Source organism: Triturus cristatus, chromosome 3_2 (assembly GCF_964204655.1).
Source record: "Triturus cristatus chromosome 3_2, aTriCri1.1, whole genome shotgun sequence".
Classification (NCBI taxonomy): Eukaryota; Metazoa; Chordata; class Amphibia; order Caudata; family Salamandridae; genus Triturus; species Triturus cristatus.
The window spans coordinates 11,556,906-11,576,756 of record NC_140584.1 but is presented as its reverse complement, the minus strand read 5'-3'; the positions used below and the strand labels follow the sequence as shown (position 1 = coordinate 11,576,756).

Genomic DNA, 19,851 nt, shown 5'->3' with positions numbered 1-19,851 from the left:
GATGAATGTGCAAATGAGTGTTTAGGGATAGCCTTATCCCTTTTGTCTTTTCTCTGCAAGAGCCACCAGGGTTCCGGCTCGCCAACAGAGAAAAGAATCACCAAAGAGCTCTCAAGCGCTGTCACGCTCCTCTGCACGAGACGCCCGACGGCAGTCTCCCCAACAGAGGAACGAGCGAAGCGTCCGAGTGAGAGCAGGCCAGAAACTCACAAAACAGGCAATGATACGAAATCAGTTCCTCTGCACGAGACGCCGGGCGGCAGTCTCCCCAACAGAGGAACGAGCAAAGCGCCAGAGCCAAAAGAAGCAAAGGTATACAGAGGAGGTCAACGGGGCTCAAATCAGTTCCTCTGCATGAGACGCCTGGCGGCTGTCTCCCCAACAGAGGAACAAGCGAAAAGCCCGGTCCCCACACCTCATCCACAACCAGAGTTGCGTGTACTCACGGTACCGTGTCGCAGCGAGGTGGTCTCAAACCACGGAGTATTCCTCAGGAACTTGCATATCTCGGAACGCCATCCGGGACGATAATCATCGGCAACGCTGGATCGGAGTCGAACGCCTATATCCGGTTCTGTGCGTAGCGGCGGTCACGTGAGACGCAACGCCGCTAGGCTTCATGGGAAATGTAGTTTCCGTAGGGTTCGATACTTCCTGGTTGCCCCTCCATAACGATGCCGTCAGTGTTTACCAAGGCGGTGTCCTGACATACTAAACTTGAATTTCTACCTAGTTTCCTGAGTCAGTTAGGAATATAAGATGTTATAATCAAACTGCCCATTCTGGCCTATGGGAACAGGTAGCCTTGCAATAGTGAAAAACGAAATTGGCTGTAATTCACTATCAGGACATGTCACACACATCAGGGCATGTCCTACCTTTTACATACTATGCACCCTGCCCTTGGCCCTACCTTAGGGGTGACTAATATGTAGAAAAGGGAAGGTTTACGGACTGGCAAGTGGGTGCACTTGCCAAGTCGACATGGCAGTCACATACTGCACACAGGCTCTGCAATGGCAGGCCTTAGACACACTTTACTATCTGCTTCTGCGGGTGGCACAACCAGAGCTGCAATCCCACCAGCAGCATTTGATTTACATGCTCTGGGCACACATAGTGCACTGTACTAGGGTCTGATAAGTAAATCAAATAAACCAATCATGGAGTCACTAATCCAATACAACACTTTACAATAGCGAGCACTTGCACTGTGGCACTGAATAGCAGTGGCACAGTGCCCAAAGCATCTAGACCAGCAAAACATATAGCAAAAACACAGGAGGCAACAGCAAAAAAATGGAAGGGAGACCCACGCCAATGGTGCCAGGTCTAACAAATTGTAATCAACTAAAATTGAAAAAAAGTATTTTCTGTTGGTAGGTAAGGGTCTGGATTAAAGATGGCATTTAGGAAGGAGTATATTTAACATAATATACTCTGTGAAAATTACTTTCTTCAGTGACTCTTTACTCACAGCTAGAGTGCTTGGTTCCCAAGAGCGGCATACTAGGTTACTGCAAGAATTGACGTTCTTTCCTTAAAGGCATGTGTAAATTAATTTTCCAACATTGACACACTAGTTCTGAGGTATAAGCTCCAATGATAGTAATTTTTCAATTTTATATTAACTGGGTTTTATTTGTAAATGTGTTTACATCCTCATCGACAGAATTGAAACCAGCCACAACAACTAGACCTCACCAAACCATCCATCTTCAACATCACAAAACATCTCACCATAGATTTCTGCCTTGGCGCTAATTAATTAGTTACCTAACCACTACTCCACAATTCATGAAAGTTACAATCTACAATGATGACATACTTTCTTTCATCAAGTCCCCCCAGCTTCTAGTATCTCCACTTACCATAACATTGTCAATTCCTCCATGCGAACAGGTAGGTTCCCCCTCTGCCATACAAATTAGGGAATTTCTTCCATTGGTAAAGACCTTAAAAAAGTTGATCGTACATACTAATGCTACCATTATACACTTCCCATTCCTGAGCACAGTCCTTAAAAAAGTGGGTGCTCCTCAGCTCCAAACGTACATTGGCCACCACAACCTTTTGCAATCTTATCAGCGAAGTATCCATCTTTTTTGCCTCAAAACTGTTGGCCCCAGACCTTGCTTTACATGCCTCACACACCTCCTCAACAAAAAAGCCTAGACATCTTAGTGCCAAATCAGGCTTTAGTGTAACACTCAACTCATATTGAAAGATGGATTGTCCTATTCACTGGTCTCTGACTTGACCCTCAAACTGCACAAGTCTGCCTTTCCTTTATTGCTGGAAACCCAAATTTGACCATATTAATCCCAAGATTAACCAGGTCTTCGTCATTGGTTACATAAAATTCAAATTACAGTGCATACACTCCAGAGCCAAACCTTTCTTCAAAAAAGAAAAACCTGTGCCTTCTCCTTTGAATTCACATTGAGGACCCTCCCCCACTGCTGTAAACTTTTGAATGTCACTGTCCATCCTCTCAAAACTCTACACTTCTGAAATCATCTCCCACTCACTTATTTCTACTTCTCTGCTGTTTCCACTCTCTGAAAACTGAAGAAAACTCAACCATCAATTTGTATCAAACCATGTAGATGTGTATTATGTGTTTAACTTTTGCACTCTTTCGACTGGCAATATTTTTAATATGTATATACTATACTAATGTCAATCCCTCTATGGTACACTCACAAACATCTGCCGACCCTTATGTAATCTTTAATGTGTGAATATATATTCTCAAATTGTATGCAACATGTTCCGCAACCACCTCAATCTATGGATTAAATTCATGCAAACTAAAGTTCCAAGAGTAAAAATAGAATGCAAATGAGGCAAAATCTGTAGTTGTAACACCACATTTATATTATTTTTAATATTATTAGTGCTGTTGTTATCTTTGTCAGTAATAACACTACTACTACTATTAATAATATATAGAATTGTATTTGGGCAGTAGATAATGGGGATCTTTTCCACAAAGATATTCTCAGTGACGTCAAATAGACAATGAGCGCAAAGCTTAAGTTGCCTATGATATCACTCAGAATGCCGAGCAGAAAAACATCCCTGTTATTCAAGTATTACTCATCTAAAATGGTATGGTATATATTGCAATGCAAGTTATCTGCCCCTGTTTTCAGTCACTACATTTAACCTCCCCCTCATAAGCCTTAATAACAAGACTATCCCACAGACGCCTTAATATAATTCATATATGGCCTTCTGCCACCTATATCCACCACCTACTATGCCTTCCCATCTCTTTCCTGCCAAAGCTGGGCTCTCCTATCTTACATGTGTGGAGATTTGTTACTGAACTGTGCAGCCTGTTTCCACTGTGAGAATAGGTCTAGAAAAACTAGTGCTGAGAGTAGAATTTGGGGCTGGTGCTCTAACAGCACTACCTGCATTCTCCTGCCCCATTTGGGTCGGTGGAGACCATGAGAGGCATAAAAAGGAAGATGACACTGCCAACATTCATTCAGCCATCACCAGTCCATAATTTGTAAATGAATGAGTGCCAGTACCCAAAGCTCTGCTCAGAAGCCTGCGACCGGTGCAATTAAAGTAAATATAAACACACCATATACCAAATCTGTGTATTCTTAAATTCACCTCAACCCTCTTTGTTCCACTACCAGACACTATCTCCTTCTTTATCTCACTTTTGCAGGTTCCTACTTTTATGCATTTGTGACGGGTTTCCGTCTGGAAAAACAGAATAGGTGATGAAAATATATTCTTTCCGAAGGCACTGATACATTTCAACTTCCTATCTGGTGGGTGCCAATGATAAGCATTTAGATTGACCTTGCTTGTGGATGCCTGCACCACAAGGGTTTCAGGTAGTTTTTGTCTCATCAAAAAGTTAGGGTAACCAGGGGCTGTCTTTGTATCTAGCCACAGGTCGCCAGACCAGAGGGCCTCCACATGGCTCAAAGCAATTGTACAGTGGTTCAGATGAACTTGGACCTGTTTGAAGATTTTCAGTCAATAAATTCGCTGTGGTTTCCAGAGCAGGCAATTGCAAGTCTAGCACTTCTGCAGCTCTTCTCTCTACTGCTGGGAAAGAGCCTTTTTTCCATTGGTGGACCAAGTACTAAGTCTAGCTTTGTCACTGGTGTTGTATCTAGCACACTGCCATGTTGCGTATCCAATGAGAGCTAGAGAGCCCACTGCAAGATGGCTGCATTTTAGTGCTGCTCTGCCTGCATGGCAAAGAATCCGACCTGCATCCTGACATCCCATAACACACATGTAGTGAATTAATCCTGGTGTTCAGGGGCTGAGAAGGCAGGCGCTCAGGAGCCAAAATTTGACACAATCTATGCAGCCAAACGGACCGACTGGACTACCAAGACCGAGAGGAACAGAGGCGGAAGGAAGCTAGGCCACGTCTCCCATGGAATAATTAAACCACTGAGCCATCACAGTGCTGTTGCAGCGAAGCAAAGAACAAAGAAGGTACCGTTTGAGCTACGGCCAGTGAATGGGGTGACCTTTGACGACATTGAAGACCCCGCAGGAGAGTTGGGATGAGGTCCCAGGCCGGGGTTGCCAAGGGTAAGCCACGGTGTGCCCCTCACTTGTAGTGGGGACGGTAAGCCACGGGTGATCACCTTCCCAGTGGGATGAGCCCAGCAAGGTGCATTGCAGTGACTACGGCCGTGGGCCGCCTCGGAGGGTGCGTTGAGCAACCCTAGGAGAGCATATCCAGGCTCTGGAGCCCATTGGCAGAGACCTGTCCCGCCTGCGGCTGGAGCTGTGAGGACTAGACAACCGCCGCACTGCAGTTAAAGTGATCCGCTATGAGATCCATGCACAGGGCTGCGTATCACCTCTATTGCACTGCAGGAGCAGGGAGCCATATTGGAGGCACGGCCCAGGGCTCATCTGTTGGCGGAATTATTACCGGTGCGCTGAGGTGGGCGGGCTGAGGGTATCACACCGATCTGAAGCTATTGAAGGGGCTCTGAAACTAGGATTGCCTACTGAGACACAGCGGTTGACCTACGGGGGCAAAGCGATAGACAGATATAAGGCAAACTCGCCTCACATTTGACGTGAAAAAAACTGCCAGAGCAACGCAAGATTCACAAAGAGATTCTGATCAGTAAACTGAAGTGCAGGGGGCAACAGCACTTGAATCAATGCTGCAAGCCATGCAACAGAGCCTTCAATCAACAAATGGCAAAATAGACTCTCTATATCTGCGAATAGACAGCATCTCTGCAAAACTGGATAAGCATACATCCAGGCTAACGGAGGCTCAGCAACGATTCTCAGCTGTGGAAGATGAGATACATAAAGTATAAAAAAAATAATCTGACATGGAAAAGCTACTAGCGTTAATGCAAGCGAAGAATGAGGATTTGGAAGCTCGCCCGTTGTGCAATAACTTACACAGGGCGAATGGAGCTATTTGTAGAACAGATGATTGCTACTCTCTTTGGACAAGAGAACATATCTAATAACGTAATAGTTGAGTGAGCCCTCAGATCCTTGATGGTATGGCCTCCCCTGGGGGCTACTCCGTGTCCCATTATCGCAAAACTACTCAAATACAGTGACCGAGACACAGTGTTTCACCTAGTGTGAGAAAAGAAGGATCGGATCTTAGTTACCAAGGATACCTTTCTTCCTGTATTTTACTGTGGCCGAACAAGCTCAAGAAGGGAATACCTACCAATAAAGCGACTACTTCAAAAAGTAGATAAATCGTATGCCATGTTATATCCGGCACAATTGTGCATTGATTACAAAGTCAAACAAAAGATCTGCACAAGGCCAAGGGCAACCAAAGACTTCCTGAAGTCTATAACATGTAAAAAATGCAATCAACGAGCAACAGATGAAGAGGATGACGGCAACGAAAGCAGCTATGGAACTTGAACTGATGGTCCAGGGACAGATAACAGATTTTACCATGCGACGAAATGCGCAAAAAGATGCCCTGGGAGGAGGCTCCAGCTCCTGCCACTGCTAACGATCATTGGCAAACTGAAATGCCCGACAACCTCCGCTCAAACGGAGGAAACTGAGTACCTGTCAGCCCCCTTGAGGGTGTACCCTGACTGTTCTGATAAGTACACTGAGAGTATTAGTACAGTTGGTGTTGTTGCAATCAGTGTGTTTGAGTTTCTATGGAACTGTGTCTTTGGCACAATTGGGATGCTAAATTGGGAGGGGCTGGTACGGGGGAAAGTTAAGTTTTGCATGGTACCATAGCAGTTCACTGACACTAGAAGCAACAGATACATACATGATCACATTGCTAACAGCTCAATTACAAAAGATACACCCTGATGGTTACAGACAGACCATGGAAACCTGATAATATATATCTTATAGCATGGAATGTGAGTGGGTTAAATGACCTCAGGAAGATATTACAGGTAATAGCCTATCTCACTCACCATCACGTTAACATTGCGGTCCTACAAGAGATACACCTGACGAAGAGGATGGAGGCGCAGGTGGGCACACAGTGGGCACAGATTAATCTGGCCTCCTCTTATTCAGCCTTCGCGAGGGGTGTGCTGACTTTAGTTAAAAAAGGCACTCCATTTGCACTGGAACAGATGACCAGGATCGATATGCCATACTCCAAGGTAGTTTATGCAGTATGTTAATTACACTAGTGAATGTTTATGGTCCGAACACAGATGACCCTAAATTCTACATAGGCATATGGAACATGCTCTCCTCTTTTCCACTGGCAATTCTATGGGGAGGGGATCTGAACACATACCTTGATCAATTCAAAGATACGTCAACTTCACAAGGAGTACAGAGCAGGCACTTTATCCTACTTATAAGAGAGGGGCTGGAAGAATTTAATATGGTAGACACAAGGAGAATCCGAAACCCAGAACGACTGGAGGGCCCTCACACATCATCTGCTCATGGAACATGGTCCTGCCTAGATTACAGGCTTGTGATGGGGGGGGGGGTTAATGCATGGCTGACAAAAGTGAGACACTTGGGGAGAACCCTATCTGACCGTACCCAGATGGCATTTATAATAAAGATACCATCATATACACCAGGGCAATTAGTGTGGAGGTTCAGGGCAGATGCTCTATTGGACCCGGTATAAAAGAGTACAATATGGCAAGCCATTATAAACTACTTTGGCATAAATAAGGGCTCCATAACAGACGAAAGTACGTTATGGGAGGCATTCAAGGCCACAACAGGGGTATCTGTATTAGCATGAGTGTGGGTATATTAAAATATATAACTAGACAACTTAATTATATAGAAGACACTAGAAAGGAATTAGAAAATGAGTATGACTCTAAATCAGGCCAAGATATCCTGGCAGAAATAAGAGAACGGGTATCAGAATATAATGACCTGGCACAAAGGGAGGTGCAGTATATGGCCAGGCGCCATGTCTTAAGGGCGTATGGAGAAGGGGGAAGACTAGGACATAACCTGGTCACTAGAAAAACATTGACTAAGAGACAAACCCTACGATTAAGATTACAGATGGGGTAGATCACAATGACTCAACTGGGATATTGGCACAATTTAGGAACTTTTATGAAAAACTATGCTTCCCCAGAAAAATTAACGACTGGGGTTTAGATGATTGTCTCTTGGACATAATGCTCCCATGGCTATCAAATGGGCTGAGGGCATATCTCAACCAACCTAAAGAAGAAGCAGAGAAACGAAAGGCCATATGCAAATTGCCGAAATAGAAAGCTCCAGGTCCAGATGGAGTAACTAGTGAATTCTATAAAGAATTTGCGGACTTGTTTACACCTCATAATCTCGAAATCTACAAGGAGGCCTTTGTTAAGGGCAACCTTCCCACCACACTTCGTGAGGCATTATTAAAGCAGGACAAGCCACTGAAGAACTGCAAATCATATCGCCCACTGACCCTCATCAATATAGGTGCTAAGATCCTCACAAAAGTATTAGCCACTAGACAACAACCCTTACTGACTACCATGATTCTTCCGGAACATTCAGAGTTTATACCGACTAGGTCCATAATACATAATCTAGGTATGATATTTGCGCTATTTCAATTAAATTCAGGTCTCAAGGCTGCGGCGTTGTTATGCGGTGCCCCAAAGCATTTGACTCCCTAGAAGGGAAATAAATGTTCCAGTTACAACGAATGGGACTCCCTTACGATTTTCGGAGATGGATAGTCCTAATACATACCTTTCCTGAAGCAAGAGTACACTTAATGGGTATATATCCGATACGCTCATTATTCATAGGGAAACCAGGCAGGGTTGTCCCCTGTCCCCTCTTTTATTCTCCCTTATTCTTCTAAACACATGCAACTTCGGCACTACGCTTCAGACAGAGACCAATAAATATCTCATTATATGCAGACAAAATGGTCCTTTATGTCAGGGACCCGTAAACACAGTTCGCCCCAATACTGCGGGAATATATCCGCTTTGAGCAACACCCAGGGCTTAGCATAAACTGGTCGAAATCTACAATATTACCCCTCACATTGAAGGCAATACCATATGCATTTAATTACACCTTAGAATTGTCCACGGACCTAGTAAAATATCTGGGAATATGGTTACACAGAGAAGCAGAGTTTGTCATATGGCAAAACTATGGTAGGGCAATCACAAAACTGGGGACCCAAATCACAAGATGGATCAGAATGCCGCTGTCACTAGCGGACAAGATAGCTCTCATAAAAATGATAGTACTCCTGCACTTTCTATATCTGTTTACTAATATGTTTATTGCATTACCTAATGCCCTTTTTAATACATTACGCACTCACCTGTTGAAGCTAATATGGGCAGGAAAAAAACCTTGCATTAAATGGGAGGTGATGACTATGCCATACCAACAGGGTTGTTTAAGGGTACCAGGCCTGTATCTATACTGTCTCAGCGCACAGGTGCAATTTGCGCCCTTTGGTATAACCCTCTATATGTACACCAGACTTAGTGGCAGAAGATGAGGATGTTTACCCCATACCACTGCGGCACATACTACCACACAAAAGAATAGGTATACAGCGTACTGAAATAAACACGATACACTGCACCACATCTGAGTGGCAGAACCTAGATGCAAAAGCTAAAAAAACTCCCACTGTATGCTCCGTCTCTTCCACTAGGACACCACCCTGCCCTATCGGTAACACAGGAACAGGGAGCACTTAAGGTAGTAGAAAAAGCAGGTATAGGCAAGATGAGCGATGTCTACCAAGACAGGAAATTCATAACACTTGAATATTTAAATTATATACAGAACAAAACGCCACTATTTACATTTAATATTAAAGACTTCGGGCGGCTATGCAGGAACTATATCTTTTGTTTCCAGAGGAACCCCCAGAGCTCCATACATTTCAGGTACTTCTGGCCAGCCCCACACGGTGCCAGTTAGTAACTAAGTTATAAAAGGCAGTGCTGGAGGAGAGACAGCATACCCCCATTAAAGCCCTCGAAGGGTGGAATGACGTTCTAGTACCTCGGATTACACTGGCGGAGTGGAAGACTTGTGGTTTTACTGAGCTGGTAACGTCTAACTGTAATGTATGTATTATTCCTTTTACATATGTACAAAAAATGTACTATAAACCAGTTAGACTTCGCAAGCATGTTCTTAGAGACATTGACAAATGTAAGAGATGTGGGATAGGTGGGGCGGATATTGTGCATATGGCATTGGAGTGTGTACTTATTAAGAGTTTTTGGGCAATGGTTTATGGACTTAAGAACTATGACGTCAGAGGAGATGCAATGAAGTCCACATGTGTGCCTGCTAGGCTTGCTGCTGAAGATGGGAGCGAGGATACGTACATTTATAGCGATAGCGCTATTGATGGCCAAAAGGTGAGTAGCCATGAACTGGGGGAAAAGATCAGCCCTTAAACGTAAAAAGTGGCTACAAGATACGGGACTTCTTTTGTTCACTGCTTGGGGCCAGATTGGGACGCACCCTGAAGCGGACGACATCCTTCCTGCTGGGGCCCTGACGCTGTGAGTTCTCCCCTGCTGCCGCTGCTGGTTACATCGCACGGCTGCCGTGGGGGGAGACTACAGCTCCCAGCCTGCACAGCGGACAGTACCGCCCACTCACTGCCTGAGCGCGCCCGGAGGCGCTTAAATATCAGCTGCTACCTCCGTGTCGCGGACGCGCACGGACGGCACCGGGCGAAGCCCGGGCAAAGGGCGGGCAGTCTGTGGCAGTCGTGGGCAGGAGGAGGCAGGGCTGGGCCAGCCCCCTGAGACCTTATAATGGGTAAGCGCAAACATACTGTGCCGAGTGATGTGGGAGCTAAGAAGGCCAAGGTACCGAGACAGTCTGAGTCCTTATTTCGTACCTCTCCTCAGCGGTGGGTGTGCTTACAAAAGAAATAGCAAATGCTGAATTGGAGTTGGGATTACCCTCTACCCCATCGCTACTGCCCGTTCTTCCCATTGATGCTGTGCTACATGCTCCCTCTGAATTGGAGGTACCGCAGGAGTGTTCCCAACAGCCCAACTTAACCTCGATACTTGTTTCAACTACGAACCCCACCCCACCCGATGACACTCAGGTCCCTGCCTTATACGAGCCTGCACAGTCAAGACCGGTTACCAACAAAGTTCCGAGAAGGAGAAAGAAAGTAGAGGGTAACTTAACAACAGCCCGTGTGCGGGAGGATACCCTTGGAGACCAGCTAGAGACATTGTTTTCAGCCCGTATTGAGCCCCTATTGGTGGGTATTGCGAAGGACATTGTTGAGACATTGAACACCTGTCTTACTGGCCTATTGACAAAATGTTCTGTTATCGATAAAATGGCCAAAGATTTTTCTATAATGTCCTCCCAATTGGTAAGGGGCAGTGCGTTACGGGACCCAAGGTTCAGTCATATAGGAGAAACACCTGATCCTAGTTCATCTAATGGCGGGAGGGTCCCAGATTTGGAGGAGGTGCGAAATTTAACAACTCATAGCACCGACCCTAGCCCAGTACCAGGAGGGACTAAGCCAAATCCTCAAATTAGGGGTGGGAATCTGTGCTGAAGAACTTCTGGTGACCTCACGGCCGAGGGACATCTGGAGCCAATTGGTTGAATATTTGAGCGAAAATGCTATTGCAGAACCAGAACACATCGAGAAAACACAGGGACTGCATGTGTGGGCGGATGGGATATCTGAAGAACGGGAAAGAAGCTGCAAAGGGAGATGACATGGTGATGCTGTGGTGTCAATGTTATGAATGTGTTAAAAATGATAAACAGAATTTAAAAAAATTAAAAAACTATGTTGATAGTATAGAGGGTATGTATTTAAGTAACTAATTTGTTACAAGAATTTGCGATTGTCACATTTTGCCAATGCTTTGTTAGTTTATTTTATAATAAATAATTAAATCAGTAATTATGTGTATTTGTTATCACCAGAGTGCACTGCAGTGACCAAGAAAATTTGGGATGTCTATGAAGACAAGATTGACTCTGCTGTCCAATATGTACAAGAACAGCTGAAGAAGAATGCCAAAGGGGTAAGCATACTACCTTTGATCTGAGTTGGTAATGAATGAGTAAGCTACTGTGAGGGGGGACGGGCGTAATGGTTGGATGGGCTGCATGAGACAAAGTAATTATTTTTATTTGCAGTATGTATTACATGCTATGCTCTCTTCTTCTTCCTGGTGTGGGGTCTGGAATATTACAGCTTCTTTTCCAAAGTGTTCTTAACTTCGGGCGTGACTGCAATGATTCGTGATCACTTTTCATGTAAATGCAAAAACAACAGTTGATGGACAGAATGTAGAACAATGTCATACATTCACCCCAGTACAGAGATCTGGGCCTAAATCCATCGTTTTTTTGCTCACCATGCCATTCCAGTTTGAACCCAGCCATATGCAAATCAGTCTTGACCCTGCGCCTCCATGCCACTGAAATCAAGCTATCCTGGCTGAAGAGGTGTGAAACCCCGAAACCGGTCCTAGGATGCCTGTTTTCAGTCCAGGGAGGACCTGGCTTGGCAGTTTGGGCTGGACTGTTCCCATGAGGCACAGGCACATTGTTCTGCATTCTGTCCATCAACTGTTGTTTTTGCACTTTTCATGTAAAGCCAGGTGTGACACAGACGCCATCTTAGAATATTTTTTCCACCCTTGGATTTGGATTTACTATGACTATACTCTGGATATAACTTGCAGGCAACTATAAAGTTTAACACTGAAACATAGGCAAACACGACATTGCTTTAGCTGTACAATTAAATGGAGAAAAACGAATTAAGACTTTCATAAGCTGTGTTTTTGTTTCAATCTTACCAGCAGTGTGCATATATGTTTCACGTTGACGAATGGGGGGGGTCAGTTATGTAGCATAGTCCTGTTAAATTTTGCCCACAGTGTAATGCTAAGTCCTCAGTTTGGTCTATGGGTTCCGTTAGCCCAGGGATTCTGCCAGTTTGAAATGTTGGGGATGCTTGGCTTTTAGTGCAGCAAGATCTATCACAGCAAGTGGGCTTATCCTGTTGTATTGGCTCAGGGCGGTTTTCTGTTCAGGCTTTAAATAGGAATTTAAGCAATGCACCAAAGGAGGTGTGGTAGATCTGTCCCGAGATAACAAGCATTTGCAATGTAGAGCTACTGACGTTGTAAATGACCATGTTTTTTACCTAAACGTTTTGTTTTTTGAGTGAATCTATGTGGTGTGGAGTGTTAATATGTGGGTTGGATTGGAATCGTTACTTGTAGAATTGTGTGGAGTGGCTTTGTGTAGTGGTAAAAGAGAGACAAATAGATACCCGTTCAGTTCAGTTCAGTTCAATTTACGTTTATTTAGACCATTGGTCCTCAAACCTTACATATATAATTAAAATACATCTAAAATTGCATAACCTTAAATACACTAAACACATCTTAAAACACATACAATTAATACACCCTCCATTAATTAATTAATTCTTGGTGGCTTAAAACTCATTTAAAACCATTAAGAAGAAGTGCCTTCACTCTTTGCATGAACTTCCCAATAGCAACGGCAATGTCTAGGTGGCTCATTTCAGTCCCCAACGTTACAGCCTGGGCCCTAGATTTTATCTCATATTTCCTAAAAATCGGTCTTAAAAGCATAATTCGAATATCAAAAAACTTCTGGCAATCTATTAAAATATGTAACAAGTCACATGAAGTGCCCAAAGTGCAAATACATCTTCCCATCTTATCAATCGTTGAACTTTTTACCACATTATTTACCTAACACGGGTTTACCCCAATTCTTACCCTTAAAACCTCTCTTCGCAAACGGCAATCGGGTAACCTGTCAACATAGAGAAAGCATTGTTCATTTTTCCATGCCATAGTCATAAAGTGTACTGAGGTGTTATTCGCAAGGTAGTTTTGATCCTGTGCCTGCGATATTTCGTTCCCCAACATCCTAAGTATCTTCTTATCACAATTAATCATATAAGTGATGGGGCACAATTTGACCTTCATCGTACAACATAGTTTCGTCATGATAGCTCTAGACTCTTTTGCCCATTTTAATTCACTGTTCAGAATTTCGCCAAGAACAAGGAAAACAGCAGGGGGGCCAATACGCATCCCTGCCGCTAACCATTTCCAATCTCAATCTTCCTGGTTAAACTTCTATCCACATCTAAAATTATCTGGGCCCAATTCTTTGTGTGGAGCATTTGAACCAGACTTAGCAAATCTTTTGGGATACCATAGCTAATTAGGGCCTCCCACAATAGCTCCCGGTCCACCAGATCAAAAGCTGCACGGAAGTCCACAAAACAACAAAATAAATGTCCCCGCTGTTCGATCGACTTCCACGCTATGGACCAGAGAGCAAAACAATGGTCAATTGTGGAATGGCCCGCTTTAAACCCCCCCCTGTTCTGGGGTAATAATCTGATTTTCCTCCGTCCACTCTTTAAGTAGTCCCAAAATGACTTTTGCAAAAACTTTCTCCCCTACATCTAGGAGATTTATCAACCTATAGTTCTTCGGTAATTTCCGATCGCCCTTCTTATGAATTGGTCTTATAATTGCACCCCTCCAACTTTCTGGTACAATTCCTGTCTCCAAGATCACTTGGTACATCTTTGCGAAAAACTCTGCCCACCATTCTGGTCTAGTCTTTATTATTACTGCTGGAAGATTGTCTGGGCCAGCAGCACGGGTGAGGTTCAAATTTGCTATTATTTTCTTTATATAACTGGAAGAAAATTGTTCTTTTAGGTCGTCCCTCACCAGTGGCCAAGCTGGCATCTCAGCCTTATCTTGTATTGGCCAGTTCCCATATATCTCTCCCAGGTAACCCACCCAGTCGTCCTCAGGGACCAAACAGTCTAGGGATCCTGCTTTTCTACCCGCACTTTCTTGGACCAATTTCCAAAAACCTTTTACATCTCTGGTTTCAATTACCTCCAACATATTTGCCCAGCAGTTATCTTTATAAGTTCTTATTTTATTTCTAATTAATGTTTTATATCTTACCCTGAGTGACTGGAGGGACTGAGCTATTTCCACATTAAACCTACCCCTTAGCCTTCTTTCCCTCTGCCTGATCTGAGCCTTTGCTACTCGGCATTCATCATCAAACCAGGCATGCATATTTTTATTAGCTCTCTGGCTTCCAAGCCCTGACTTTCTTGGTTTACATTTTATCTTTAGAGTGTCCACTAGCTTACTTATAATGGTTTTGAACCAGATGCTTCCATTTCTAGAATGGATTTCTTCTACCGGGATCGTCAGCTGGGTTTGTTTTCATTTCTCAATGTGTTCCTCTGTTATCCTGGTTGTCAGCCGTTTAGGGTAAACCACATGTACCTGTAGAACACTTTCTCTCTTTTTACTGCTTGCTAAATATAATTCTGTCCTCAGAGGGTAGTGGTCACTGCCTTCCATTTTCACCACCTCAAAATTTTTGATTGGCCCAAAATGCAAAGCATGGGCGAACACATAATCTATTGGGCAAAGTTGCTGGCCCTTCATAAAAGTGCGACTTGCTGGCCGACCCAACTCCATTCTCCCATTTAGACATACCATACCTAATGAACCCATCAACTGAGAACATTTTGTATCCTGTGGAGAGGTCTCTCCTCTAGGGAAGTTGGCCACTTATTCTAAGATGTTAGTAGTTCCTTGCGCCAGCTATCCACCCTTCTGGGATCTAATCTATGATTAAAATCACCTAGCACCAATAATATATCCTTCTGATAATTTTCACTTACGAACGCTATATCTTCTTTCAGCTTCCTCAGGTTCTCCTTATATTCATGGTCTTTTCTCTTCTGTATATATACATTTATAATGCATATTCCTTCATAACAGGGATCTGACTTCTGTAGCAGAGCCCTACAGCCTAGTGCCCAAACACAGTTTAGCTTCACATTTTCGACCTTCCTAGCTATTTTTGTAGAGATCAGCGTTAGTTGCCCCCCCCGATGGCCTCCCCAAGGTGTTTTCTTTGCTGCTTTAGAGTGTTGGGTGAATCCTTCTATAACTAGGGTTTCTAGGGTATCATCACACAGCCAAGTCTCCTGCAAGCACACAATATCGTTACTTTTGATGAATTTGTCAGCATTATCTTGAATTGATATTTTCTTGTATCAGTTTATATTCCACGATAGGATTGATAAACTGTGTGACGACCCATGCTCCTAGTTAATTTCGCTCAGGAATCCCTCCTCATCATACTCCCTAAATTCTGGGGTTGCTAGGGCATTAATACCTATTTCCAGTAAGTATGTCTCTTTCATATCCTGCAATCTCATTATCAGTTATAGTTATTGAAAGATCCTCCTTCTTATTCCAACTTGAGTTGATTAATCCTACTTGCCGTAACCCTAATCCTGCATGATTCGTAAGGAAGTGCTGCCCCTGGATTTCCTCCATTCTTACCAATCTAATCCCCTCCTTTTGCAGCTCCTTTTTTGCTTTTTCCACTGCGGCTTTTACCAAGGCAGAGTAAAAGAGAACCTTGGTTACTCCCCCCCCCTTTACTACTCATAACAAACCCTACTTCTCTAAGGTCCTCTGTGCCAATGCTGCAGAGGCTTGCACATTTTGACAAGGAGAATAGGAGCTGTGAACGATTTAATGGGTTTAATTTCCTAGCTATTTTCCCGCCTTTACCCTGTCCGGAAGGTTCCAGGAGAACCCATAAATCGGGGGTACATCCTTGCCTTACACCATAGGGGGCCCCTGTTAATCCAGTTTCTCTTCTCTTTGACAGGACGTCTTCTTTATCTTTTCCCATAAGGACCTTGTTACGCCTAGGGCTTCTAGATCCCAGCTGGGCAATTATCCTCTTTTCTGTGTCTTTCCCCTCCTTTCTATTCGATGTTGGCATCAGATTTCTTTAACTATTCTTTAATCTTTCTAATGGATTCCAGTATTCTTTTTGTTCAACTAGGGGATTTACCTTATTCTGCTTTGCTCTTTGCGTCACTTTCCTCTCTTGATCTTCTTTTTTATTCCTTTCCTCTTTCCCTCTTCTCCCCTTCTTTTCTGGTTGTTTTAACAGTTGTCTATTTCTAGAGGCGACTACCTCCCCCCTAAACCTTGAGAAGCTCCTTATATTATTACCCATTTAGTGACTGATTTCTAGAAAGTGAAACCAGAAAACCATTGATTAAACCTGGCTTCCCCTTTAACCTAATTTTGTGATCCTAGGCAAATATTTTATTCACTGTTGTTCTTTTTATTTCGTTAACACATATGAAATCACCTTCAAATATGCAAGTTCAGAATAGGAGCTGTACAAAAACATATTGTGTCTGATGTAAATTGATTGTAATCTTGCTCTATCTAAAAGAATGTGAGCCACATGACTACTAACTTGTCTCTTAGTTCACTAACGGAACTGTCACCCGGGTGGGGTGTGAGTGGGAATAGGAATGGTTTTAAGTTCATGTTTAAAAACTATCACTTTTAATAAGTACCTCTCTGGACGGCGATGTGCTCAAAGCTTCCACATGTTAAGGAAATACATGTCTACATTTTGAAGAGGCTTTATTATCTTTTATGTGAGGTTTGTCACATACTTGGGAAATATTTTAAGGGCTTGGCTCGTGCATCGACCCTTGGCTTTGCTTTCCCTGTTAATGTGTTGGCTCGCTCACCTCTAATAAACCACAAATTTCAATTCTAATATTTGCGTAGGTTAAGACAATTTGGTCAAGCAGCATGTGGCTTAACATTTCACAAGCACCCCCACCTCTGATTGTGCAGCTGTATTTGTAAATTCCTCGCGCAATGTTGTTTGAGGACTGACTTAGTGCGGCAGTGGTGAGGATTGACTCCCTTTTGAATGTTCAGATCACAGGAATCTTGCAAAGTGAGAAAAACCTGACCTACTCCGACCCATCGAATAGTTGTTTGCTTCTACGATCCTTCAGGTTTTAGTCTGTGTATCATATACAAATATAACGTTTATGAATAAACAGCAATGGACGCGTGTTTTTGGTCACGAAGAAAACACTGCATTTTCTGCTTGGTGTCAAAAATTGTTGTATTTGTCAAAATTGCATCTGAATTGATAACCTGCATAACTTCAATAGTATGGATGGAGGGAAGGAGCAATAATGTGCAAAAAGCAGAGATGTAGTAAATGTTTTGGAACACCCTTCATGCGGAATTCATATATATGTGTAGGGGTGGGCGGAATTTGCGGAATTAACCTCCGCAAATTATCGCGAGATTGCAGAAAATCTCCGCAAACACGCCGGAAATATCGCGAAGATGCGGAAGTTTTTTGCCGCCTGTTCGCGGTATTTTTTGCGTGTTCGCGGGTCGCCAACTTACCCATGCGGTCGCTCACGGGCGCGGCCATCTTGTTTTCACTTGTCCCGCCCTCTGGCGTTGTTTACTTCCTGTTCCGGGTCGCGCAATGCATGTTCGGGGTCGATATTTCCTGTTCGCGATCGCTTTTACTTGATCGCGTTGCTTTTTGCTTGCTCAGGGAGAAAATATCGCGCGAACTTGCGCACGTGGTCGCAACGGGCGCGGCCATCTTGTTTTCCACTCTATTGCATGGTTCTGGGGCCTGATTTTCAATCCTCCCTAAATCTTTTCAATCCTTTGTTTATAGCCACTTTTTTCGGATCTTTATTACTTATTATTTCTCTAACTATTTTCCTGCCTCTATATTTTTGGTTTTTGTGTACCTTTTTTTTTGTTTTTTAGCTACTTTTTCTCTTTGTATTGCCTGCTATTTATTTCCTTTACTCCTTTATTTATTTTACCTTTTCTTTCCCGCCCCGTCCCCAGAACCATGTCCAAGGGCAGGGCTGTTCGCCGGCGCAGCCAGAGCCGCGACCGCCTTCCTTGCGGAAGGCGGCGCCCACAAGGGGTGCATGCACGGGCCTTATTTGGGGAGGCGGAGTTGGCTGCACTAATTTTCTTTGTGCAGCGCCACCTCCCCTCAACCCTGGCAGCAGGTGGCAGGCCTGGGTCCGGGTACGGCCTCCGGGAGCGTCGGCAGCGGTGGGGGAAGGTGCGCCGGGCAGTGTCTCGCATCTCTGGGGTCCGGCGCACCCAGGCACAGCTGACGCACCGGTGGTCCGACATCCTGGACCGTGAGCAGGACCTGCTGGACCTGCTAGGAGTGGAGGTCCCGGGGCTTGGTGAGTACCTATTTAATTATTACAACTTTGTGTCTGTTCTTCTGCTCTATGTTATATATTGCGAATATCTTTTTTTCCTTCCAACCAGATAGAATGTTGCTGCTTGCAATACATTCCAGGTTAATAATGTTTAAAAGTCTTCTGTGATTATGACACAGGTGCTCTTCTGCGCTACTACTAATCTTACTTGTTTGCAGCTTTGCGTTTGCGCTTGCTTAGCGTGATTCTTTACGAGTTTATTTTAGAGAAATTAAGTTACGTAATGCTACAGTGACTCATGTCCACTCCTTACTTTGTCCTGTCACTAATAGATAGGGGCGGATTGATACATAGGTTTAGGTACTTTGTATGAGCTTCTAATTGGTTAGTGGTATGCGTGATGCCCCCTCACTCAGTTACGTGACGTGCTGCTAGTACGCCAGTCTTTAGAACCTTTCTAGTTTGTTCAATGAGTGGAGGTAGGCTTTGCAGTTACTTAGCAGTAGCAGATGAGCATCAATCAAACCAAAATTGTGTATATACAAAAAATGTAGTCATGTTAATGTGTCCTCCATGATTGGATCATACACATTGTTGAGGAATACAGTCGAAATGCATACTTAATGTACAATTGGCATGCCTGGAATAGGTGGGCTAGGTTGGGTGGTAGGTTGTACTAATACTTAGGCTTACTTGTAACTTAGTTTTCTGGAATCAGAATGGAAGAATGGATTACTGTTGATAAATAGTAACTTAAGTAGTCGAACTGCGAATCCCCCGATATTACATGTTGACCAGATGAGATCGGTCAATGTAGTTATTGCAATTGTTTACATAAGTGTTTTTTGACCGTTGTTGAAAAAAATTGTATTTGCTTAAGTTGACACCATCCATCAATGTTTGTCTTTCTTATATCTTTCCTGTTCATCAGCACCCAGGGGCAGACGGGCAGGGACTGGGCAGTCGGCGGGACAGGAACACCACGAGGAGGACACCGCTGAGGGCTCCTCTGCTGGCCCCAGTAAGTCTTCTTGTTTTTAATAATATTTCTTATTCCATAACTTTTACTGCCCCATTTCTCCCGAACTATAGTGTGTTTCCAAATGCTATTTTTTACCACCAATTATCCTTCGATCTGTACGGTTTCAAAAAGCTTATCCCTGCCTCCGCTATGATGACTGAGTACTACTACATACTATCAGTCTGTCTGTCTGTACTGTAGTAGCTAGTCTTGCCCAGTGCCACTCTTTGTGAAAGGTTGT

General features: G+C 43.7%; 1 protein-coding gene across 3 annotated transcripts in view; it reads left to right on the top strand.

Annotated features, from left to right (window-relative positions):
- The window catches only part of LOC146856679 (receptor-interacting serine/threonine-protein kinase 3-like), a 1,419,725-nt gene that overhangs the window by 805,517 nt on the left and 594,357 nt on the right, over positions 1-19,851 (top strand). For all 3 annotated transcript variants that reach the window (XM_085647179.1, XM_085647180.1, XM_085647181.1), the window contains exon 6: positions 11,416-11,516. In XM_085647179.1, the coding sequence (XP_085503305.1) occupies positions 11,416-11,516 (101 nt within the window). The remainder of the gene's footprint in view (positions 1-11,415; positions 11,517-19,851) is intronic.